Source organism: Canis lupus, chromosome 18 (genome assembly GCF_048164855.1).
Source record: "Canis lupus baileyi chromosome 18, mCanLup2.hap1, whole genome shotgun sequence".
Lineage (NCBI taxonomy): Eukaryota > Metazoa > Chordata > Mammalia > Carnivora > Canidae > Canis > Canis lupus.
This window is the reverse complement of record NC_132855.1, coordinates 1,655,458-1,682,026: the sequence shown is the minus strand read 5'-3', so window position 1 is coordinate 1,682,026 and position 26,569 is coordinate 1,655,458. Positions and strand designations below refer to the sequence as shown.

At 47.2% G+C, this 26,569-nt stretch overlaps 1 protein-coding gene across 2 annotated transcripts in view; it reads left to right on the top strand.

Moving 5' to 3' along the window:
- The window catches only part of CPED1 (cadherin like and PC-esterase domain containing 1), a 260,855-nt gene that overhangs the window by 204,440 nt on the left and 29,846 nt on the right, over positions 1-26,569 (top strand). For both annotated transcript variants that reach the window (XM_072783304.1, XM_072783303.1), the window contains exons 16-17: positions 15,282-15,399; positions 21,754-21,890. In XM_072783304.1, coding sequence (XP_072639405.1) covers positions 15,282-15,399; positions 21,754-21,890 — 255 coding nt within the window. The remainder of the gene's footprint in view (positions 1-15,281; positions 15,400-21,753; positions 21,891-26,569) is intronic.

The window sequence follows — 26,569 nt, the reverse complement described above, 5'->3', positions numbered from 1 at the left end:
ATTAATATGTTTAGGAAAAGAAATCCCATTTAAAAAATGAAATCTAGTAGCATAGTGTCCTGTCTGCATAATGACTTTTGCTACTGACACCCAGGAGCAGGAAGGGCCGTAACTTAAAGAAATTGGTGTAGCCGTAGAATGTGACTCCCACCGTGTACATAAATGGTTACGTTCCGGACAAAGGAAAACTTGCGACTAACTCCAGAGCTGATCCATTCCCGGGGAGGATTTCTTAGTTGTGCCAGACAGATGTCTGTCAGCAGGGAATATTTCTTTTGTTTATAATTTTAAAAAGAATAGTAAATGGATGTCAATTGTTTCCATACAGCTTTGTGACATTTTCTTTTGTTTTGATCTTAGGGGCCACATAGGAGTTTTTCACTCGTGACCACATGATAGAACAAATGATCCCACATGATTTCTTAGTTGTGTTTTCGACGTAAACTAGTCATCAGAGCAGCTAAGTTGGTAAAGATTCTCCTGATCATAGGTTCTTTAATAGATAGTCAAAGAGATGTCATCAAAAATGACTTTGTCCTCGGGAAATACAGACTCCCTGAGATAGCTGAATCCTCTCCAGTATAAACAATGACAACTTGTTACGCATTTTTTTTAAAAGAAAGAGTTTTATCAAATTAGAAAGATCTGCTGATAGAATGACTTACTACTAACAGTGAAAATAGGCAAAACATATTTAAAACTTTTTTTGCCAACAGTTTGGTTGGTCTACACCTTTTTTTTTTTTTTTTTTTTTTTTTTACTTAACACCTACATACTGACTTCCTAAAGACCTATGCTTCACGGAACACACTTTGGGGGAACATATAGCCCTTCTTTGAATCATTATTATATCCTTTTTATTTCAATGAAATGTCTAAATCACAGGGAAAATAGGCTTTTGAAACATTGTGAAACACCATAGGGAATGATTTAAAAAATAATGGCCCATCTATTGAGCAATTTATCCTCTTAGATACTATTTTCCCTCCAATTATCAGCCTCGGCTGCCAAACCCTTCAGTTATATGCCCAGTTCCAGTGACAGGGAACACCTGGCATAGGGCACGGAGACTCAGTGGGAGTTAACATTCTCTAATGCTATGTCCACTTTGGTTTTGACCTGTCAGAGTTGGCCAATACAGGGGAGCCTTAAGACACAGTTGGCCTTTGAGAGATAAAACACTGAGGAGCAACAAAGATCTGAGCAGGGTAACAACTGCAGAGTTCTAGAACAAAGCCAGGCCTCTGATTTTAAAGCCATGTTAGCTATCACTTGGCTCTGCTAGGCCAGGCGAGCATATCTGATTGGTGACAGCAGGATCCCAGAACAGCTGTGGCCTAATGCAGAGAAGTGACACTCTGGCAATCAGCTGCAAATGCCATGTGGCCGCGGGTCCTTGAGATGCAAGCCCACGGACCGCGTGTCCAAGGAGAGGGGACCCCGTGGGTTCTCGTGCGTGGAGACAGGCCTTTGCAGAGCACGGCCCTTGGAGGCTCACGCTGCAGAGCTTTAGAGGCATGTGGCCTATAAGGACCCATGCTCCAGAGTTGGCTTCAAATGAAAGAGCCATTTCATCCCACGCCGGGAGTTGTGACAACCGCTTCGCAGGAATGATCAAATCGCAGCAACGGCATCCAAGTTCAGGAAACAATGAGCTGATGTAAAACCCATGGGAAGCTTAAGACAAGCTAAAATGACAGTCTTACATCTCCACGTTTCTCCAGGACACCTTGTCTTCAATGTGGAGCCCTAGAGTCCTGATCGCCCCCATGGAAATGGGCGACACTTCGTCCTGCGTCGCCCACCTGGGCAGAGAGCGCGTTGTCCACCGCAGAACGTGCCAGCTCCTCCTGGGGCACACGGACCGCTCACGGCAACGTTGCCGCCACCAAGCCGCCCCACACGATCTCCGCTGTCCCCAAACCCGAAAATCATCCTCAGGGTCTTCCCAAGGGCCTGGGCCTTGAATTTCCTGAGCTAACGGTCACGGGGGGAGGACAATCAGCGGCGCCTGGATGTGCCAGCCCTCAGACACCCGGGTGCCACTCCAGTCCAGGCCTCGTGGGCCACAGAAGCCAGTGCCTTGGCCCTGGCCCTGACCGCACGGCCCCGGGTCCGAAAGCCCAGCAGGCCCTCATCTGCCCGCTGAACCCGGAGCATACCTGAGGCTGTAACCTGCTTCCCAAAGCACAGTCGGGCCCGTCCCTCTGGGCCAACGCCGAGTCCTGAGCCATCTCCCTTACAGCCCTTGGGTTGTGGGGCCCCGTGGCCGCCTTCCCTGCGAGCACCCCACCAGTGTGCTGGCTGTGGCCACAGCCCCCGACGGACCCAACAGATGTCTGCTAAAGGAATCGGCTGAAAAAAAACCCAAGCGAGTGAGTGTCATCAACTGTACACTTCTTGGGAGCACGACATCCACATGACAGATGAATCCCGATGATTCCGAAAATTATATTGAAACAAATACTTTCCCTGATGATAGGCCGTAATATGTAAATAACTGTTCATTGTCTACCATGGTAATTAATTTGTGTTCAGTTAATAAGTAACTTCTCGATGTGCTATTATTCAAAAGTCAAAAATATTTGAGTGACCAAGCATGAGCTGGAAAGGTGCTTGGGGGCTTTTTTTTTTTTTTTTTTTTCCATCGGAGGGAATAGATTTGACCTGAATCATTCACATTCTTGCTGAGTCCCATTTTGACCAACTGTAAGCATTTTAAAGAGCAGCTGGTTATGTTTAGAGATGCCATCTGTAGCCACGAAAAAAGAGTCCTCCCTGATGAAGAGTTAATTGGTCTGGAAATGTTTCATAAACACAATCTTCGTTTCTTAGTATGGTGTGTTTTCTTTTCTTTTGTTTTGTTCTTCAGTCTATGAAGCATGGGTTTAAACTTAGACCCAGGATTCAAACTCCAGCTACTCTCTTCATGAAGTTGACTTCAGAAGAACTTCCCCAAACTCTACAAACCTTTATTTCCTCATCTGTTGAATGAATGTTCAAACGGTTGTAAAGATTCAATGCAGTCGGGCATGTGAAGTGCCTACTGTGGTGCTTTGCAGGAGCCAGGCCCTCTGTAAAGAGCATCTTTCGGGGCACCAGGGGGGCTCAGTGAATTGAGCGTCTGCCTTTGGCTCAGGGAGTGACCCCGGGGTCCTAGGATCGAGTCCCACATCGGGCTCCCTGCAGGGAGCTTGCTTCTCCCTCTGCCTGGGTCTCCGCCTCTCTCTCTCTCTCTCTCTCTCTCTCATAAATAAATAAAATCTTTTTTTCAAAAAGAGCATTTCTCTTCCTCCCTGCTAACTCACCAGAAGATTGGCGTCCCCCCAAAAGTTAGACCATAAATACAGTAAGTGCACCTTACCTCTTCTGTAGCCTGTGGACTGTCCTCCCACCATTCCCACAATTTTTAAGAGCAAAATGCTCATAGATCACAATTTCTGCCATGGGATATGCATGGATGCCAATAACATGTGACCACGCAGAGCCATTGCCCTGCAGTAGGACATGTCAACAAAATGGTTAAAAGCTTTTTAATGATTAGAACATTCTTCTACTGTTAGCATATATTTGCCCATCAAGAAAATCCTAAAACATGACTATCAAATTGTGTTAGACTATCTTTTAACATGTAAAATCAATTTTACAATTACAGAAGACCCTTCCTCTAGCTTTTCCTAATATTAACATTTCACATGAATATGATACTTTATCAATACTTAGGAAATTAATATTGGTACAGTATATTTGCTTCGCGAAACACCTTTTATGGATTTCACTAGTCTTTCCAATAATTTTCTTTTTCTGTTCCGGGATCTCAAATGGCTTTTAGTTATCATGTTCTTTAGTCTTCTCAAATCTGTGGCGGTTTCACAATCTTCCCTTGGTTTTTGGGGGGCGGTTTTTTTTTATGACTTTGACACTTGGAGAATGCAGGTCGGTTATTTGGTAGGATGCCTCTCAGTTTGGAATCGTATGTCTTGTCTGATTAACTTTACACATTTGTGGCAGAAAATCTGCAGAAGTGATGTGTTTCTCTTGATCACTTAATGAGGACAAGTGCTGGCTGGGTTTCTCCACTGTGAAGTTACATTTTTCTCTGTGTAATAATATCTTAGGGTGGGTGACCTTTAGACTAATCCTAGAGTATTTTTAAAAGTCTGATTAACATGTATAAACATGTATAAACATATAAAACTGGGGCACCTGGGTGGCTCAGCAGTTGAGTGTCTGCCTTTGGCTCAGGGTGTGACCCTGGGGTCCTGGGATCGAGTCCCACGTGGGGCTCCCTGCAGGGAGCCTCCTTCTCCCTCTGCCTGTGTCTCTGCCTCTCTCTCTGTATCTCTCATGAATAAATAAAGAAAATCTTAAAAAAAACATATAAAACTACACATAGGGAGGGCTGTCCTGTCATAGAACAATTATTTTCATAGCTGTTAATATTTGCATTGTTAGGACATATTTATACCAAAAATTAATATTAACTTTTGATCTTACAGTGTCATGGCAGCTTGGATTTCAGTTTTGAATGCATCAACATTTCCTTCTAAGCATAATGTAGCCACATTTAGCATGCCTGGAGCTCAACTATGGATGTACAAGATGCTGATTAGTGGGTGATTTTTAAAAACTATTAGCACTCAGGGGTTACTATCAAAGCCTCAAAAGACCTGGAATTTGTAATGTAAGACATGTAATGAGATCATTCGTTTGTAGCATGACACATGTCACTTGGTTTAAGTTTCATTTAAGGTTTAAAATTCTCTAATTCTGAGGATCCTTGAGCCTGTGCACCCACATGTGCGTGCATGCGTGCGGGTGGGTAGGTATGGGCATGTGTGTGTCATGCAGTCACCGGGATGAATGTGGGCAGGAAATGCCCGCCAGGTGCCCCAAACTAGGGTGACCGCATGTTGCATTAAAATACTCAGTTCTACTTGCGCCCCTCAGAAGATTCCCTACCAAAGCTACATTTTCAAGGATCACAGCCTCATGTGCTTTGAGTGGACCAGGGCCCCGCGGCACAGGCCGTGCTGAAGCACATCGGGAGTTCCACTCCCTACGAGGGGTCGGTACTTCCCGGGAGACCTGCTTACTACTTAATATGCGGGCGAACGCTTGCTATGCTTGGCGTCACCCTGATTGACAGGTAAACATCAATTAAAAGTTGTCTTTTAAAATATCTCCGTGGCCTCCTGCCTCTTTCCACTCACTGCTATTTCAGCTTCGGCCCACACATAATAGGTTTGCTCCTTTGGAATAGGAAAATGACCTTTTCTAGTTGTTGTTGATGTTGTTGTTTTGTCACTTCGCAAACCGATCCAGATGCTCCGAAGCATGAGAGGCCCCACGGTCGTGCATTCAGTTCCAATTCCACCCTCCTTTGTTCACAAATCAAAAAGAACTGAACTTTTTCAAATATCCAAACCTATAAATTCATTCTTTCTTTTCATTTGCATTCACATCTACCCTCTGGATTCCATCTGGGTCCAAAACCAAAAGTGCTGAAAGACCACAACAAAGGCTGCTTTCCTTGGAGTTCCCAGCTCACCGGAAGTGGGAAGCATCAGGGCCTTCACAGGCTCCAGCTCACTAGATTTCCAGACCCAACTCCACAAACCCAGACGTTCGTATGCACGTCTAAGCTGAGAATACAGGGTGCCTTTCAGAATGGAACTCCAGCAAGCGGGATCATGCCGGCCCCATCCTGGTTAACTTGAGAGGCCATCTAGGTTAAAAAAGAGAAAATTGCCTATTAGTTCAGGGATTTGGAATGCATGAGAAATATATAGAAGTATTCCAAATATTGATGTAATATTAATAAATTTAATTGAGTGGAACTAATTCATCTGTTTATAATTTGTTTCAATTTCCCCTTTTCCTGAGTTCATTGGGGACCATCTTAATATTTGCAGGTAGTTATAATATACGGCCACTTTTCAGCTGATGTTTAAGGAAAGAAACACACAATTGTGTTATCCTATCGATGGCTCATCACTACGTGGGTCCTACTCTGTTCTGCGTCAGAACTCCAAACTCTAAGCACAAATCACAAGTCAAGCAGCATTCACAGTTGGGCTACCCAACGCCGAGCTCCATTATTCCTTAAAAACCATTAAAATCAAAAACTTATTTATAAACTCTCACTAGAACAGAAATATCAAGCATTGAAAAGTATCAACCTTCAAAGCAGTGTTGTTAGGGTTCCCTTCTCCACGGGGTAGAAGGACTTGGCAGGCTGCTCGTTTTCATTAAAACTCAAAGTGAGGCAACTGTGTAGGTGAAGCCTACTCACTGCACACGTTTTATCAGAACAGTGCAAAGTCAAAGTCAAAGTGTCTCCTGCTCCTCGGTAAAATGCCTAATTTCTTACTGTTTCTTACAAGGGCATCTACTTAGTAAAAACTTTTGTAAGTTTTACAGAAGGAGCTGAGAGACTATCTGATAAGAATTTTTTTAAAAAACTTTATTTATTCATGAGAGACCCAGAGAGAGAGGCAGCGACACAGGCAGAGGGAGAAGCAGGCTCCATGCAGGGAGCCCAATGCAGGCGGGACTTGATCCCAGGACCCCCGGGTCGTGACCTGAGCCGAAGGCAGACGCTCCACCGCTGAGCCCCCCAGCGGCCCCCATCCTTAATCCTCTAATAGAGCCACTGTTCAGTGTTTCTCATGCGTCGTTTCAACAATTATGTAGGCACAGTTGAGGACATGTGATATTTGGCATTTTATTTTACTTAAATAAGATCCTGGAATACATAATGTCCTGCAACTTGCTTTATTGCTCTTAATCATGTATCTTATATATCTCTCCATATGTTTACTCTGCATCCTTCTTTTCTAAGAATCAAAAGGCATTCCATTAAATGGATGTTATTTAACCAGTTCCCTGTTGACGGACACTTGAGTTGTGTCAAGTTTTCCATTATTATACAAAGCACTCCAGTAAATTTCCTTGCAGACTATATAAAGTATTATCTGTAGGATAAAGTCTTTGGAGTATAATTATATTCAGAAGATATTTCCAAAATACCTTCCCTAAAGGATATAAATCTCCTTTCATATGAATGTATATGCGTTACACTTTTTTCTTAATGAAAAAGTTCAGTTTTAGGATCACTGTGGTATGTAAAGGATGGTTTCAGATGGATTATGTCATAATTATTTATTGCTACTGTATACCTCAGCTAATTTCCTACGAATGTTCATTGGGTGTCTACTAATGTGAATTGCATAATAGCTACTCAGTGTTTTATGGCTTGCGGACTACAATACAAGGAAAGCAGTTGTTAAGTTCAGAGACAATGTGAAGACAAAAAATAATTCATTCCTTTTGGAACAAGATAGTGAAATTAGCTCCTCTGGAGCTTCATTTCCTTCTTCTTTTTTTTTTTTTTTTTTAAACCGAAATACAACTGATGTAGAGCATCTTATTAGTTTCATGTGTACAACACAGTGATCCAGTATTTTTGTATGTTACAAATGATAAGTCTGGTTACTGTCTGTCATCTTATGAAGTTATTACATACCATCTACGATATTCCCCAAGCGCACATTTCATCTTCCTGACGTTTATTTTCTAACTGAAAATTTATACTTCTTAATCCCCTTTACCTATTTTGTCTGCCTCCCAGTAATTTGTTTCGTCTATCATCGATCTATTTCTGCTTTATTTCATTTGTTCATTTGTTTTGGTTTTCAGATTCCACAAGTAAGTGAAGTCACATAGTATTTGTCTTTCTCTGATTGACTTACTTCACTTAGTGTAATATGCTCTAGGTCCAAGCACGTAATGCAAACGGCCAGAACTCATTCTTCTTAATGGGCGAGTAATAGTCCATTGTATGAATCTACCACTCTTTTATCCATCCTTCTGTCAAGGGACACTTAGGTTTCTTTCATATCTTGGCTGTTGTAGGTAATACCTCAATGAACATAGGGGTGCATGTATCTTTTTGGATTGACGTTTTCATTTTCTTTGGACAAATGCCCAGAAGTGGAACTACTGGATTGTATTGTAGTTCTATTTTTTATGTTTTGGGGGAAAATGCCATACTGTTTCCCATAGTGGCTGCACCAATTTGCATTTCCACCAACAGCGCACAAGGGTTCCCTCTTCTCCACATCCTCATCAACACTTGTTATTTTTTGTCTTTTTGATAATGGCCAATCTGACAAGTGTGTGGGGGATATTTTACTGTAGTTTTCATCAATGGTTAGCAATTTTGAGCATCTTTCCATGTACCTTTCGGCCATCTCTATGTCTTCTTTGGAAAAATGTCCACTCGAGTCCTCTGCCCATTTTTTAAATCTGGTTATTTGGAGTTTTTGACATTTAGCCGTGTAGGTTCTTCGTAGATTTTGGATATTAGCTGCTTACTGGTTATATGATTTGCAGACATCTTTTCCCATTCAGTAGGTTGCCTTTTTGTTTTGTTAATGGTTTTCTTCCCTGTGCAAAAGCGTCTTAGTTTGACGTAATCCCTTCTGTTTATTTTAGCTTTTGTTGCCCTTGCCTGAGGAGACTGATCCAAAAAAAATATTGCTAAGACCAGTGTCATAGAGTTTTTAACCTATGTTTTCTTCTAAGAGTTTTGTGGTTTCACATATTATATTCAAGTCTTTAATTCAATTTGAATTTATTTTTATAGGTGGTATAAGATAGTTCTCCAGTTTTATTCTTTTGCACGTTATCTGTCCAGTTTTCCCAGCACCATCTGTTGAAGAGACTGTCTTTTCCCCATTGTACATTTTGCTTCCTACATCATAGATTAATTGACCATATATGCATGGGGTTTTGGGAGGCTCTCTGTTCTATTCTACTGATCTATGTGTTTGTTTTTGTGCCAGTACCATACTGTTTTGATTAAGAGAGCTTTGCAGCATAGTTCAAAATCAGGAAGCTCCAGCTTTGTTCTTCCTTCTCAAAATTGCTTTGGCCATTTGGAAGGTTTTTTGTGGTTCCACCCAAATGTTAGGATCCTTAGGAACTTCATTTCTTGTAGGAAAGAACAGTCTTGATATGGAAGGGGACTCTGCCTCCCTAGGACTGTGCCAGGATTGTCAAGTTTGAGAGTCACCACTGAGTTCCAGGAAATAGGAGCAGACCAGGGAAAGAGGAAGAAATGGGTGCCTCCGAAGGAGTGGTGCCACAGGGAGTGAATGTATAGTTTTAAAATTAGATGGGCATTTTTCATTACTTAGTAGGAGAGGGAGACAATCATTTCATCTTAAAGGAATGATTCCATGGAGCCAGAAAAGCAAGTAAGATGTAAAGATTCCACCCAGATCAAATAGTCCATGGCTCTAAAACTATGGCAATATCTTACTAAAAATGAGAAATACTACTAATTCCTTTATGGCTAAACACCCCCTTTTTTAAGAATTAAAAAGGCTTGCAGAAAAACTGGTAACAAGAAATAGTGATCATGAATTCATGGGTAAGACAGGGGGCAAAACCAAGGACTCCTTAATATTCTTCTGCTAGTCATTGCAACACTTCATGAAAACTTAGTCAATCTTTAAAATTACATACTAAACATACACACTCTACACATGTTTAAACAAGGAAATCCCTGCTAATTAGCTTCCTGCAGTCTAGTGAGAGCTATGGCCATCCAGTCTGGAATCTGTGAAGTCTGCAGCAAAATGATGTGCTCTAAATGTGGAGCTTTCTGGGGTTAATGCCATTTTAAGCAACTCTGCTAAATACTACCTTTTTTTGTGTATCTAGACTCTGAGGCTCCAAGAGATGACACGTAAGGCCAAAAGAGCTGTCATTCGTCTTCTTAAATATGCCTGAACCTGAACAAATTACTAATTACCCCAGTGAAGAAAGAAGTGAGAGAGGCTAATGAATTTTTTTTTCTGTCAAGGTAGTTTAAATTTTGTTATTAGTAGGTTAATTACTTTTCATACCGAAGGCAGTATTCAAAAAGATCCACATGGCCTGCGAAGAACAGGTTTCACAGACTCTTAGAGGAAAAGAGAAAATTGGCTGCATATTCTTTTTCCATAGTGGTGTGACCAAGTGTGGGTTTGTTTCTCTTCCATAGCAAGGAGCACAGAGGTAGACAACCCAAAGTTAGCGCCGCGTTTCTGCAGCATCACCTATGCCCTGGGCTCTTTCAGACTTCTACGCACGGTTGACTCATGGTCATGACACGGCTGCTCCTCCTTCTAAGAGGAATTGAGAAACAGAGTGACAAAAAAAAAAAAAGAAAAAAAAGCACATCAAGGAGGCTAAGCTTACATCAGAGAAGCAAAACTTTTCTAGAAATCCATTGCCAGCTTCCACTTTTTTTTTTTTTTGCTAGAATAGAGTTGCATGGCTATGTCTGGCTAAAAGGAGAGTGGGAAATAGAGTTCCTTCTTCATATTTTTTTAAAGATTTATTTATTTATGATAGACATAGAGATAGAGAGAGGCAGAGACAGGCTCCATGCCGGGAGCCCAACGTGGGACTCGATCCCGGGACTCCAGGATCGTGCCCTGGGCCAAAGGCAGGCGCTAAACCGCTGAGCCACCCAGGGATCCCCTCCTTCTTCTTATTTAAAATGCTAGATACATTGCTGCCTGCAAGAAAACAAAGAAGAAAGAAAGGAGAACGGATGTGGTGTAGGCACCTAACATTGTCTGCCGCCATGCCTAAGAGATCATCTAATGCATGTTCCCCCTCTTTTCTCTCCACCTTTCATCATTATATATTGAGAAAACTAGATCAGTGACTCGCTCAAACTCATACAACCAGTTCGCGGCAAAGCCGGAATTAAAATTGGTAAGTGTGACTCCTGACCCAGTGGTGCTTTCAGGATAGGCCACTACCCTCCTCTCTAATACGCTGCCCGGAGCCAGCAGCCAGCCCGAGGACGCCCTTACCCTCCCGGCGCCGGCAGCCGGCGTCCAGGCTCGGGTCTGCACGGAGCCATCTGCGGGTTCGTTCAACCCTAAGAGCAACGTCGTTTGGCTGCAGCTGGGAAATGAATAACGTCCGCTTCGGCGGGCTGCTTTGGTTTTCCAAAATAGCCAAGAGTTTAACTTAAAGAGTCAAGATTTATGAACTGCAAACAAAGATTAGCTGCTAAGGAGAATTTCAAAAGGAAACACAGAACACGATAGAAGATTCTTTGACCTAAACTACAGAAAGGAGGCTGCGACTGAATTTCCTTTACCTTGAAGTCCGCGCTCCCTGTCCCACCCTGCTGGCTTTCCTTTGCAATCTCGCCTGGACTCCTGTCCTGCGTCCGATTTGCTGCCGTTTAGTTAGAACCAACAGGCCCGACCTGCCACCTGTCACAGAACAGCGGCCCCTGGGAGCCTCCACCTGAGGCAGAAATAGCACCACTCCGGGAACGCTTCAAGCACCAAGTCCGGCGAGAGTTCCAAGTGGCAGCAGTGGTCACCGGGTGCGACTCCCACTCCGCCTTCCCGTGACCTGCAGACGTTCAGCCTATCGTCCTTGGCTCGTCCGTGAGGCCCCAGTGCTCCGAGAGGGCAACACTGAACACTTCGGAAGAGTTCTACCCGCTCTACTGCCAGCCATTTGTTTCAGAAGCTTCGAAGTCAAAAGTAAATAAATAAAATAAAATAAAATAAAATAAAATAAAATAAAATAAGCTTCGAAGTCAGATCAGAACACGCTTCTGTAATATTAAGCGATTTTTTTCTAAGCCGCACCTAAGAGGATAATTAGAACAAATGAGATGGAGGATTCAGCGGGAGCCGAGGAAGGCGCTCCTGGCAAGGAGCTGGACTGTGCCCCCGGACAGGCCGCAGACGCGCACTTCCAGCAAGAACTTTGCACACTCCAGGCATGAATACTTTTCCATTTTGAAGATGTGTTTAAAAAAAAAATGCTTAGAATCACACTATAAATTAATCATTCTTCCTCTGAGTAAGAGTTTGTAGTAGATAAGCTTGGACGTGGCATCTCCAGAAAGGCCCATGATTTCAATCATTATAATGTACATTGTCAGCATATGAGTTCCTCAAAAGTGACTTTCTTTATACTTAAGATGTCAGATAAATCCTTTTCCTGCCTTATCTAATGGCCTTTGACATGCAATTTCTTCTCCTCAGAACTCTCCTGCCCTGTTTTTCTCATTATTCAGTTCAGATGTTGCTACCTCAGAGGATTCCTGGGGGGCTCAGCGGTTTAGCGCTGCCTTTGGCCCAGGGCGTGATCCTGGAGTCCCGGGATCGAGTCCCACGTTGGGCTCCCTGCAGGGAGCCTGCTTCTTCTGCCTGGTTCTCTGCCTCTCTCTGTGTGTCTCTCATGAATAAATAATATTTCTTTGTGTCTTCCTCAATTTCTTTCAGAACCGTTCTATATTTTTTAGGGTATAGATCCTTTACCTCTTTGGTTAGGTTTATTCCTAGGTATCTTATGCTTTTGGGTGCAATTGTACATGGGATTGACCCCTTAATTTCTCTTTCTTCAGTCTCATTGTTAGTGTATAGAAATGCCACTTACTTCTGGGCATTGATTTTGTATCCTGCCACGCTGCCGAATTGCTGTGTGAGTTCTTGCAATCTTGGGGTGGAGGTGGGTGGGGGGTGGCGGTGACTGGGTGACGGGCACTGAGGGGGGCACTTGACGGGATGAGCACTGGGTGTTATTCTATATGTTGGCAAATTGAACACCAATAAAAAATAAATTTATAAAAAATAAGTAAATAAATAAAAATATTAAAAAGAAAAAAAAGATGTTGCTACCTCAGAAAAGGTCCTGGGACTAACGTAGCTGAGAGAGCCCACATGCACTCATCAGTGATTGGGTTGGGGGGCCAGCGGACAAGCCATCAGGCGTACAGAACGGGCCATTCCTCTCCTTGACTGATGCATGTCAACCACGTGTAGGGCTTTAACCGAGTAGCTAGGACTCTGTCAGCTGTGGTTGGACTCTCTCCAGGTGAATATGAGGATATGACCTTGCAGACCTGCGCACACACACGCCAGAGAGACCCCAAACAAACAATAATTTTCAGGCAAAGGTTTATCTAAATCTAGAGTTTTTGAAATGTTTCAACGTTATTTGCATGAATGAATGAATCTATCATCACCATCTCTCTGCATCTCCGTGTGTCGGTTTATACACTCCACAAGATATCTTTCTATTAATACGTTGAGCACAATGTCTCAGTCTGAAGTACCTGAATTTAGGTGACTTGGCGGCATGTTCATGGTGTGTTTCATATGACATATGTTGTTCTGTAACAAAGCACTGCTTTAGGTTTTTGTCTTTCTCGTGTGTCTTGGAAATCTCTCCATGTTGCTCTGCTTAGATTTATCCTGTACGTTATATGAGGGTTTTTTCTCCCTAATGTTTGATATAAACATTTTTTTTTTTGTAATCTCGTAGATGCTTTGTGTATTTTTTTTTCTGGCCTTAAAAAAGGTCCAGCCTGCACCAAAAATTAAATGTATAGACAGCTATCACACACACACCATTCACAGATGTTTATTCAGACTAAAACTCCTCCTTAACTTTGTGTTATTTTAATTGCTTTTTTATAATGAACACTAATGCAAATCACATTCCTGAGCTTTTTTTTTTAAGATTTTATTTATTTATTCATGATAGACATAGAGAGAGAGAGAGAGAGAGAGAGACAGAGAGAGACAGAGACACAGGCAGAGGGAGAAGCAGGCTCCATGCAGGGAGCCCGATGTGGGACTCGATCCCTGGACTCCAGGATCGAGCCCTGGGCCAAAGGCAGGTGCCAAACCACTGAGCCACCCTGGGATCCCCTACATTCCTGATCTTTAATCAGTATTCTAAATTCCAGTTCCAGTTATGAATTTAAAAATGGAAATATGTATACTGAATCGGTATTTCGTGAAGTCTGTGCATGACCCTCCTTCCTTTTGTTCCTTAATATCCTGGACCTTCTCATCTGAGATGTGGAAATCTGAGTTGGGTGTGAGAATGTATGAGAGGGTAAGGGAAGGTGACGAGAAATTGCTCATTAGAGACAGAGTCACAAAGCAAAGAGGAGGTCAAACCAATTATTTTTCTCCATTACTGAGAATTTATGATATGAAATGGGAAAGAATTACGTCTAAACTTTTATGCATTCAATAAATATTTGCCTATTGTATGTTAGGGACTGGGGATATGTGCGAGTGAAATAATTCTTTGCTCTCAGGGAGTATTCAGTCTAATGGAAAAGACATAAATAACAAATTATCACCTGATGGTGAAGGGTATGGAGGAAACCAGCGGGGATGGCGCGGACAGGAGTGGGGATACACAATGATGCCAGCGTTTCAAGAAGGCCTTGCTGAGGCCTGAAACACAAAAGATGCACAAAATGAGAGGGAAAGCATTCCTGACGGGGATAACAGCGTTTTTACCCGCCCTAGATTGTGATAGCTGAGGGACCTGGGTGAGAAGGGAGGGAGTGGAATCAGGTGAGGTAGGATGGAGGGACACAGGCCAGGTACGGGGGCCAATACCTTGTAAGAACAAGCTAGAAGATCACTCTGGAGTGTGCCCACATGTCCAATTGTAATGGTTTACCGCTGAGACGTCTATGATGTTGTGCGTCAACTTTACCGCCATCAGAAGACAGGACAGGGATGCTTGAGAGAGAGAAGAGGGGGGCTTAGTGCAAATGAGGGTGCTCTGACCTGCTCGAGCAGAGGAGACAGAGAGGAGAAATCTCAGAAAGCCAAACCACCGTTCTCGCTGCACACGTCAGCTAGAGAAGGCATCGCTCACTGCGGAACAGGCCTCTAGAATGATATTCCCGGCAGTGGGAGGTTACCCCCTTTTGTAAATATATAAACATGCTTTGACTAAAATATATGTATTTGATTCCATTTATGGCATATCATGGGTCTTTAATAAATGTGCATTGAAATGAGATTCATCTGTTAACATCCTTCTCAAAGATTTCCCTTTTGTTTTCACATCAGTGGGTTTTTGCACTCGATGGATTGTCTTACAGTCTATTTTTAATGAACCAACAACCCACAGGTGTATTTTTTAAGATAAAACTTGCACCTATTTCTTTAAAAATTGGTAGAGAAATCATATCAGTGCAATAATGAATATCAATGCCAAAATAAAGATTAAATTGTCATTAGAATTTATATTCATCTCTCAATGCAAGTAGCTACTTCTAACACAAACAACTATTGACAAGTCCCTAAAAGGCACCACAATCGGTCCCTTTTATCTGCAAAGGTTATTTGGCACACACACACAAAAACTTATTTTTTAGATTTTATTACTATAGGTCAGGTTAATTACAGCTAATTTCTACCATTTTAATGCAGGACTGTGGTTTGCTGATTCACCCAGAGGAAAGCTGTGGGTTACAGCCTATTTCTTCGGACTACATTGAAGCCATTTCACGGCCCGAACTGAAGATCTGTCCATCTGGGGACACAACAGGTGACTATTATATTAGATATGACTTCTGTGAAAAAAAACTTTCAATGTAGATAAGTGTACGCTTAAACTATCCTTATATAAGAAAAAAATCAAGGTACCACATGACTTTTTTCATTTGCATAAACTGTAACACCTATGATTAATCTGAATGCAGTGTTTTAATATGTGAAATACTTTGATTCATCAAATTCTCTTTTCTTCACCGTCTGTTCTTTGCCTAGTTAATCCATATTCATCTATAGATATCAGCCAGAAAAGTCACTTGTACCAGAAAGCCTTTCTTGAACCCCCGATCTGTTTCCTTATGGTATATTTTCATAACACCCTGTGCTCGTCTTTCATGATCATTTCCACAACCATTTAAATGTTAAATATATAACTAATTCTTTGATGTCAGTCTTCCCAAGTTGTCCGCTGGGTGAGGACAGGGAATCAGACTTGTTCACAGTTAGCACTATAATTTCCACAGAGTAGGTACAAAATAAATATCTGTTGAGTGTGTGGACCAAAGAACTGCTTAAGAAAATAAGTCTAGTTTAAATCATTTCTCTAAAAAAAAATAAATAAATAAAAATAAAATTAAATTAAAAAAAAAACAAATCATTTCTCTAATTACAAAAAAAAAAAATCTTTGAGAATGCTCACTATGTCTCCCACATATTGAGCATTAAGAGAGGCAGGAGAATCCTGACGTCGCATTGCAATTACAGTGTTGAATCCCACCTCATCCCAGAGCAGACCTGGAAGGAGACACCTCGATGCCACCGTCCACATTCCCTGTTTCTCTCCTTCCCCAGGGCTCTTCTTTCTGGGGAGGCCCTTGGGGTCAGGCTAAAGCTACGACTAAAAATACCTCCAAAGAGATAAGAGGAGCAAGGAGCACCTTCTCTGAGATTCCTGGTCGGCCCTCTGGCCTTATGACCCCGCATCTCCCTTCATCTAAAGAGCCTAAGAAAACACTCAGGAGCTTTTCTACCCTCGCCGTGAACTTCACACCACAACTTGAGTGGGAAATGAGTTTCACAAATGAGCGGTACAAATTGCGATTTGGCATGCCCAGTTAGCCAACGTGGGCATGTCCCTGTTCTCGAACATGTGTTCTAAATAATAAATTACGGTCCGTGCACAGGGAGGGATTTACCCATGATGGCATGTCAGGTGGTATGGTTTACAAGTCTCAGCTAAGTGAGATATATACTCTCACATACAAAGGAGACACCGATGTGTCTGGTTAAGGATTTTTTTTTTAATCAGATGACATTTTATGAGAATCGTAAAACAAAGTAATTCCGTTCCTCCTACTGAACCAAAGTCAAAAGTTCTTCAACAAAAAGTTGAAGATACGATACTGAGCTTCCTCAGGAAGTGGCATCTTTTCCTGTTCATTAAATTTGCTGTAAGTTACGCCGGGCCCTGACATGAGGCTACCTCGGTGCCTGGTCCTTCCAGGAGAGGCTGTCTTCGAGCAGGGACCTGCTGGCAACTTGCGTAGCCAGGCTCCTTTAGGGAAGACCCCAAAAGTGACTCCCCATGCAAGACCAGGTCCCTTCGCCTGACAATACCAGGCCCCTAAATTCGACCTCCCCTCTCTTCCAGCTCCTCCTAGCCTCCTCCCTATTCCCTTCATGCCCATCAGGCTGCTGCAGGCTCCGCATTGTCCATGCTGTCACCTGCTCCTAAAACGTCCTCTTCCCGTCTTAGCCCATTCTCCTGATGCTCTATTTTTCTCTCCAGGAAGCCCCTCCTTACCATCCGCCCACTCCCACCCCCTCAGATTGGCTTCTCTGCCGTGACCCCAGAATACTTTGGGTACGTGTCTACAGTAGCATCTGCCTCATTGTTTCAAATGTTTATATGTTTCTCTCTCTTTCACTAATCAGTGGTCTTCAGAGTGGAACGATGATCGGAGCAAGGGGTGGGGGTGCCATGGGACAGTCCACAGGATGAAGCCAGTAGACTAAAATATAAACATTTAGTTTGATCTGATCCTTCTTATTTTTGTTTTATAATGACCATAACTCACAGATACAGGAGGACAGGCGCCTACATTACAGCGTGCGTGTGTTAACACACCAAAGTGCATGACTACTACTACTCATGACTGCCCGAGGTCGTAGGTTTCTCCAGAGCAGAGAATGTTCCTTATTTTAAAATGGTCGTTGAACTAAAACCAAGGTCCAAGTCCTCCCCCTTTCCGCAGAAGACTGTGAGCGGTCAGGGCACGGTTGGCCAGGGCTATGTGCTCCACCCTTATGGTCCCAAAGACCTCAAGATTCAAAACAAATGAGTGAGGTCAGGAATAGCAGTTTACAAGAATGGATTTTTTTTTTTTTTTTTTTTTTCTGCCAGAGATTTCCTTCCTTGATGTAGGACTCCCTCCTGCTGAAAGAGGTTGTCACGGTGGACACCACTGGAAGGAAATTTATTTAGGCACTCCGGCTCCAGTGTGCACGGCCATAGATCTGTTCCAAAATCTTATTTTCACAGCACATTACAGTTATTTAGCAAACTGTATCCTTTTTTTTTTCACCTTGCCAATGAAATGATGGTCTATGTGTCTTTTCAATAACACTAGCTAATATAATTTTGAGTGCCTGGGTTTTTTTTTTTTAATTTTAAAGTTGATTTTTAGCCTTTAGAAAATAATTTAACTACAAGATACAGCCAAATAATAAGATCTCTTGCTTAAGAAAGAAAAAAATATTCTTTTCATCTGAAGAAGAAGTTTATACAGTGATTTTTGAATGAGAATTACCTTAAAGGAAAATAGCTCCAAATGCATTTTATGACATGTAAACAAAAGATATTACCATCTTCTGTTTGTAGCAAGGAAATATGACAACTTATACCTTAATATCTCTAGTGTTGAAAATATGATTTTTTTTTTCTTAAGTGAAAACTGCTTTATGTTACGACATTATGGAGTCAGGAATCAGGGCTATCTATATGATCTTACATCTCACCGTGGCCCTAAGTCACAAAGTTGAATTTCTTCTCTCCGTCATGGCAGCCAATCTGATCCACTTAAATGGCTGAGCTCTAAGCTCGCATTAAGTATAAAGCTTTAATTATAAACCAAATAACTCCTCCCAAAAGCCATTTTTATTCCTCAGGATGCCATTCCCTAAAACACATGTCATACCCTATTTCAGAAATCACAGCTTTGATTCATTCAATGTTTAAATATATAACGTAGAATTTATGTCCCTCTTTTTGACAATTTTAGTTAAGAGCTGGTATCATTTAAAATGTCAAGAAACTCCAGTCCTGCAGATGTTATACAGATGTCTATTTCAAGCAGTATTACTAAATCACAGTAAAGGGGAGGGGGGGGCATTTTTAACCAATACGAAAATGCAAAGAGTTACGACTGTATAAATACATAGTAGTATGAACCATTGGGGCCAAGCTTTCAGAGGCCCAATCAGGAGTCCTTTTGATGTGCAGGAGATTTTATGCCTGCAAACTAATTGTACCCATATTTGGATTTTTGTGCACGCAATTGGCCACTTGTTTCTTCAGCCTTAGAAGCGAATGGCCAAAGAAGGCCCCAGTGTGTGCAATGTTAGCTGTCAGCAAGGTTAGAGGCGGAGAGAGCGTCTGGGGGAGAGGATGATGTGTTCTGAAATACTCAAGGATCTGATGAACACTGAGCCTTTCAAAATATTACTAGATATAATCTCATTACAGACACACATTTACGTCCCCAACAAACCACCATCCTATTAGAAGGAAAATTAACAATCTTTTTTTTTTTTAACATAGTCTCTGTCAACACGTGAACCCACCAAATAAATTCAGCTTTTAAAACCAAAGATAAGTTCATTAAAATAGCCTATTTGTGGGTTTTCGTGTAAGTGCGACCAGAGAGACCATGGGTCCATATTTCATTTTCGGCTGATGATTTCCCCTGTCTACCCTGACAAAGGGACCAGCAAAATCGGAGGCTCTGGGACCTCGGTTTTAGTCCAGCCTGTCATCAACAGCACGATCCCATTCCTGTCATGTAATTCTTGGGTCCTCAGTTTACCTCATCTGCGAAAGAGGAGGACCGACAGGGGATCCAAAGCCCCACTCCGACCCTCCGACCCCATTCAAGAGGGTCCCGCTGACCGCAACTCTCCACGAAGATGCCGGCGTCGGTGGCTGATGACAACCCCTATGTCCCGGGGCAAAGTTAGATTTAAAAGCAAGATGTACTCTGGATGAGAACCACAGAAAAATCACAGAAGGGGATCGGAGGGGCCGTCTTCACCTTGCCGTTCAACATGCAGCAGCTGTCCTAAACTCTCCGTCGTGTCTCTTAGTAGCACCGCTCTTCTCTGCATCTGGAAGCTTCGGCGATGCGTCTCACCCAGCACGTTCCCTTCTCTCTGCTGCCTCTGATCTTCTGTGGGGGCCTCGCTTCTTCAGCCCCCACGCCGCAGGGCTGTCTTGTCACCGGCCCCCAGGTACCCCCCACGCCATCTCTCCAAATCGCCTCCATCCAGCGGACGCGGTCACACTCACAGGCCCCATGGGACCTTCCAGACACCTGCCCCTCGCGACGCTTGCCTGGTTCTGAACTGCCCCGGCTTCCCTGGGGGCCAGGGGCGGAAAGTGCAGTCACCGGCTGCTGGGTGCCGGGCCGTGGCAGGGGCTGTGCGGGCCTCCGGGAGGGACTCTGAGGCCGTGTTCCCAGCTAAACGGTGGTCCCCAGCGTGGCTGCGCGTTGGAATCACCGGGAAAGCTTTTAAAACATACCTGGGCTCCGCACCCCGTGGTTCTGACTTAATCATTAGGATCCCATGTGAGCGTGGGGGCTTTCAAAAGGTTTTGAGGTGACTCCGACGTGCTGGCTGCGGGCAGCGTTGGGGTGCGTGCGCCTCTAGAGCCCACACTCCTTGGGCACCGCACAGATACTTTTACTCACCTGTGCCTTACCTTTAGGATGTTGTAACTAATTTACGTGTTTAAATCGTAACCCTCTGACCTGACCATTAATTTTTTGAGGTTTAGCATCGTGGTTAAGAGGGTTAAACACGTTAATATGTTAAAGTGCTCGGGAAATCCCTAGCATCTGACACACGCTATGAAGCATTATTATTATTATTTCTTTTTTACTTATTATGTCTTAACACCAGTAGCACCCACCATCTAGGAGAGCAGATAGTTCAATGATGTCTTGAGTTCAAATCCCCCTAGAGAGAACTGTTTTGTCTTCCCCAGTCCTTAATCAACCCACACTTCTTTTTTCCCTTTTGTGACCAACTAGTGACCAACAAGCTAGCTCTTTCATATTTTATCACTTCTGTTCACTGTTATTCCGCAAACACACCATTCTGACGTCCCTGAGGTCTTGAAATGTCAACACCCGTGGTCGCGGCCTGCGGGTGGGACTCGTTCCCGCTGAAGGTAATGCGGCACAGGTACTTGGGTGAGAAGCACAAAGCAGAGCCGGGGCCAGCGAGCTCTCCACCCTCGCCCCCTTGCTGACTCCGAAGGTAGGAATGTCGAGCTCGGGGATGTCGAAGAGCCAGGCCTAGTGGTCCGGGAAGTGAGCCCTTGGGCAGGCCGGAGCATGACTGCTGGAGACCTCAGAGCATTCCACGGAAGACACGACTAACCCCCCGGGGCGGCGGGCCGTTCACACTCCACTCCTGAAAAGACTTCGGGGAAGAAACAAAAATCAAGAATCACTGGGTGGCCCCGGGGGGCTCAGCGGTTGAGCGTCTGCCTTGGGCCCAGGGCGTGACCCTGGGTCCCGGGATCGGGTCTCGTGTAGGGCTCCCTGCAGGGAACCTGCCCCTCCCTCTGCCTCACTCTGTCTCTCTCTGTGTGTCTCTCAGGAGTAAATAAATAAAATCTTAAAAAAAAAATCAAGAATCATTTCTGGATTTTTTCCTCCTAAATGATCAACACGTCTTCTGACGCTGAGGCTGCCTGGCGCGTCCTGAAGCACGAGACTCCGCGGGGAAGCGGGAGACCTTAGCGCCCGAGCACGCGGGCTGCGGCGGCCTCCTGCGGGGACGCGGCCGGGGGAGGGGGCAAGGCGCAGTGCCTCGGCCTCCAGGGGACACGGTATCAGAGCTTCGGCGGCGGCCTGGGCGTGGGGTCCTGCCCCGGGGCGCCCCGCCGCTGCCTTGGCCCCTCAAGGCCTCACGTGGTTTCCAGAAACGAGCGACCGCCGCGTGGCGTCCCGTGGCTGGCCTGGGGTCAGCCCGGACCGCGTGGTGGCAGAGCCCGCCCCGTCCCCGTCCCCCGTCCCGTCCCCCGTCCCATCCCCCGTCCCGTTCCCCTCCCGTCCCCCGCCCCCGTCCCCGTCCCCGGCCGGCCTGCGCGTGGAGCTGAGCGACGTGTCGCTGTGTCTTCCAGGCCAGTGGATCGTGCCGTGCCTCAGCTGCTCAGACGCCCGCACCTGTGACTGGAGAGCAGTGACGTGGCAGCCGCTCGACTGCCGGCACGCCGTCCTGAGCAGGCCCGAGCTGCGGCGCTGCCTGCGAGGCCGCAAGGTGGGTGCCGGGGGCGGGGGGGCTCGTGCTCGCCTGCAGGCGCTCCGGTGACCCCCCCCCCCGCCGCGCCGGCCGCGGGGAGCCGCCCGGGTCCTGCTCCCGAGGCGCGATTCTCCCCGGGCCGGTCTCCCGGACACGCGAGCGCGTGAGAGGCCGCCCCGGGCTGACCCGGCGCCACGCGGTTCCCTCGGCACAGTGGGCAGGACCGTGCCCCGTCAGCAGCGGCCCCCATCAGGTGCCACCGTCAGGTGCCGCCCGGTCAGCAGCGGCCCCATCAGCAACCGCCTGGTCAGCAGCTGCCCGTCAGGTGCCCCGCTGTCAGCAGCCGCCCCATCAGGCGCCACCCCGTCAGTTGCCGCCCTGTCAGCAGCTGCCCTGTCAGGTACCGACCCGTCAGCAGCCGCCAGTCAGGTGCCGCCTGTCAGGTGCCGCCTGTCAGGTGCCGCCCCGTCAGGTGCCGCCTGTCAGGTGCCGCCCCGTCAGGTGCCGCGGGGGGGGCAGGCCTCTGTCGCTCGCTCTCCACACTCAGGGAACTGTCCCCACGTGCAAGGCCCCTCGTGCTCCGGCGTACCGGGTGTGTGGCGCCCGGACCCCCTGGCCTCTCCCCGTGGCCGGCAGGTCTCCCGTGGGCCGCGCCGGGCCGCCGCCCTTAGTGAGGCCTGGAGCTGAGCCGCAGACAGGCGGCGGCCCCTCGCCGCGGCGCTCGCCCAGGGCAGCCCGCGTCGATCCTCCGCTGGGGGAAGCTCGGCCGGACTCCTAAACGTGGGCGCGGGGCTGAGGGGCCGGGCAGGAGGGCGCACGTCCTTCCTCGTGGTGGTTTCCATCAAAACGCCCCAGTGGGCACGGCTGGGGGCCCCGCGGGTGAAGCAGCCGTTAGTCACCGCCCAAGGGGAGGAGGAGACGACGAGCCGTCACGAGTGTATTAGCTCAGTGTTCTGAGCCGAGGACGGCTTCTGCGCGAGGAGCTAAGTGGGCTGCCGGCCCCTTCAGGCCGCAAGTCCATCCAGACTGTGCACGGCACGAGGACCAGCGGTGTGTCTCGACCGCTGACGCCATGTCACGGCTTAACACGACGTTCTGATACGTAACAGTCGCTTAAATAATCGTTGAGGACACGGGTAGGTTCAAATCTTGCTCACGTCTGAGGGCGAGCCCGCGAGGTAGCTCTCGGGTCTGTTTCCTACTCCAGGAAGTCAAAGCTCGGCGAGGTTGAATGATTCTCCCACGATCGCACGTGGGCGCGTGGCCACTGCTCCGGCACGTTTAACACCGGCCGGGACGGCCCAACATCCACATCTAAGAGATGCGGGACCGGAAGCAATGAGAACAGTCCTGCTCTGAGAGCTAGACTTCTCTAAACTCTTCCAGAACGCTGTTCTGACCTCAGAATTTCGAGCCTTCGGGAACATTCCAAGATGTCACAGTCTATTAACCTGAAAGGCCGTAGGTGCGTGACTAACGTCCGTGGCTTTTGACATGACGCCTCATCGTGTTTCCCCGGCTCACTTTCTCCATCTGTAAAATCAAAGCAGCCTCTGAGATCGGATCCTGCGCTGCGGACGTCTCAGCCCGTGGAGAGCCAAAAGCCGTCTTCCTGACGCCGCAGGCCGGTGCCGCACCCGACAGATGCTCCTTTCTCGTGGCTCGGAAGGGGGAGGAATCGGAGATCCGGAGGCCAGCGGGCTTGGGCCTTCGCAGCCTCCGCGGGCTGCCTCTGCTGTCCTCGCGAGGCGGACGGACCGCCCGGTGTCCTCTTCTCCTAAGGACGCTGATCCCATCCCGGGGGCCCCACCGCGCCACCTCACCCACACCCAGTTACCTCCCAGACGTTCCACCTCCTGATACCACCCGTCCCGGGCCCGGGTTTCAACTCCTAAACGGGGCGAGGGGCACCCGCGATGCGGTCCTTTCGGATCCCCAGGCTGGTCATCAGCAGCCCCGCAGAGGGACGGTGAGACAATCCCCCCCTCCCTGTTGGAGAGAGGGCCGCAAAGTCTGCGGATACGCCGTGTGGACGCGATCCCGGCCGAGACCATCCGGCTGGCTGCGCAGCAGGGGGGGTTCCTCCTGGTCCGGGGGCACCACGCGGACTTCAGGCTCAGAGCCCCGCTAGCGGGCCCGCGGGCCAGGCCTCCACCGACTCGGACGTGTTCACCGGGACGCTGAGGTCTTCTCCACGACAGGGAAGCGGAGCGGTGACACGGCCAGAATGGGAAAAACCCTTCCCCAGCAGGATGGAGACCACCTGCGGGGCGGAGACTCCTTAGCGGGAAGATCCTATCCCAACCCTGGAGACTCCCCGCCAGTCTGGATTCTCAGCACAGGTTTCTGAAGGAGTACGCATTCCGAGACACTCTATATTTTATAGGGTATGTACAGAGTAGTGCCATCGCCGTAAACTCTCACACACATACGCAAACACGTCTGCACACACAGGGAATTTCTGGAAGCAACACAGCCAAGAATGATGACGTAAGTGAAAGGGAGAGGAGAGGAGTGGCGACAGGACCTGCTGCGTGTTTTGCGAGGCCCAAGGCAACATGAAAATGAACGCAGGACCCTGGATTGTCTTACTCCAGATTTCCAGGAAGGCAACAGCAGAGCAGGAAAGCCAGCACGGGACGCTCTCACTGCTCGGACCCCGGGCAGCGCCCCGGGCCACATGCCCACGAAGCCAGCTTAGGTAGCCAGGTGGGAGGAGCTTTTAAAATATCTGCATGATTTTCATTCTCGTGGGTTAGCTTTATTTAATCTAAAAATCTCTATTTTAAAAGGCTGTATAAATCAGAACTGGGGCAGAGGCAGTGGAGACGCGAAGGAGGTCCCGTATTCACAATCATGTACACCACGCAGCACAGACATAATTGTGCAAACATTCACAGTTATGACTATCGAAGAGCACTTATTTTAAGAAAATTCTATTTGTGACTAGAAGTAGGCTAGCAGGACGCCTGGTGGCTCAGCGGTTGAGCCTCTGCCTTCGTCCCAGGGTGTGATCCCAGGGTCCCAGGATCGAGTCCCACATCGGGCTCCCCGCAGGGAGCCTGCTTCTCCCTCTGCCTGTGTCTCTGCCTCTCCCTGTGTGTCTCTCACGAATAAATAAAGAAAATCTTTTAAAAAAAAGTCTAGGTTTTCCCAGTACATTTATTTCTCACTTTCCATGAGAAAAATTTAAGTATCCAAAGTATCTTGAAATTCTTTCATCCTTTCATTACTAAACTAAGGCAGGTGTCACCCTACCCAGAGGGTTTCACAATCATTATTCTATTCCGAAGACAAACATATGCTAAAGCATACCAGGTGCAAAAAATAGAAAAACAAGGAACACAGATATTTTGTTTTTGTTTTTTGTTTTTTGTTTTTTTTTGATATTTTGCTTTTTAAACCCCTTATATACTGACATTTCTGGAGGGGGGGGGGGCAGGCGGACTCAGTTTCTCCTGGGTCAAACATTCAAAAGAAATGTATTATTTGAGTGACTTTGTGCAGAACCGTTCCTCACCCGCACATCAGAGCGGCGGGGCCAGGGCCAAGGTGCAGTGGGGCTGCCCCAACTCTGCATCCCCCGGTGGGACTGACTGCCAGCCCACTCCACACACCCAGGAGATGTCTGAGCCCAGCACGCTGGCCCCCCGGCCCCACGCTCAAAGCCAAGCCCCCCGTACCTTCTCTGACTTGGGTGACGTCCCCTGCTCATTGGCTCCTCTGGCTTTTGCAGCCCTACGATCTGTTCTGGGGGCGAGCGAGCAGGACCCTCGGAGGAGCTGAGTCCCCAGGAGGATGGGGCACATGAGAGGAGTGACTGTCATGATGCCATGGGTTCCAAAGGTGGGAGAGCAGCTAGAGACGCGGGCCCTGGACCCCAAGGGTCTGGAAAGTCGCTCCGGGTGGTGGTGATAGGCCATCTACCAAGCATGTTACTCTGACTGGTTTAACTGAACGGGGGAAAAAAAGGGGGAGGTCTTTTCTCCCCCAAAAGAATCTACAAGGAGAGCCCTGTCCCTGACACCGTCCTTGATGTGCCGCAGACTGGGGGGAACCAAGCCGGGGTGCCGAGAGGCGCTGGAGCTTCCCGTGTGGGTTATGTGCCCGTGGAGCCACTTGGCAGGTGCAGCGACCCTCCCCACCTGAACCCCTCGGTGGATGCGCAGGGTGGGGAGCCACGTGTCACTGCCGCCCCAGCACGCGGGAGCGTGTGCTAGGCCCTGGTCCAGACGAGCTTCTGCTGTTGGGGGAGGACGCGTCGGATGGGGTGACTTTCCCCGAAGCGCCCGGTGTAAGCGCAGCTAGGATTCGGAGGGGCGGGTGGGACTTGGCGAGCTGGGCCTTGCAGCCCTGCGCTCCCCTGGGCGTCCCCTGGGTGCCCCCGGGGGCACGGCCCGATGGCGTGGGTGCGGCCCTCGCATGCTCTACTGCGGCTTCCCGCACCGACGCAAGGCTGTGCCTGGAATCCACGGGGCGGGGGGCAGACAGGCCGCTCGAGGGGTCCGCGTTCCCAGGGGGTCGCCCTGCAGCCCCGCGGGCCTTCCTGGGGTCGGCGTCTGCCTTCCGAGCAGTCGTGCAAGCAGGAGGCCGGCCTGGGGCCTGGAACGTCTGTGCGCAAAGCACGTCCACCCCATTTCCACGTCGTCCGTGTTTGCGGGGCTCCTTTCCAGCTCCCGACGTATCCAAAGCGGAGT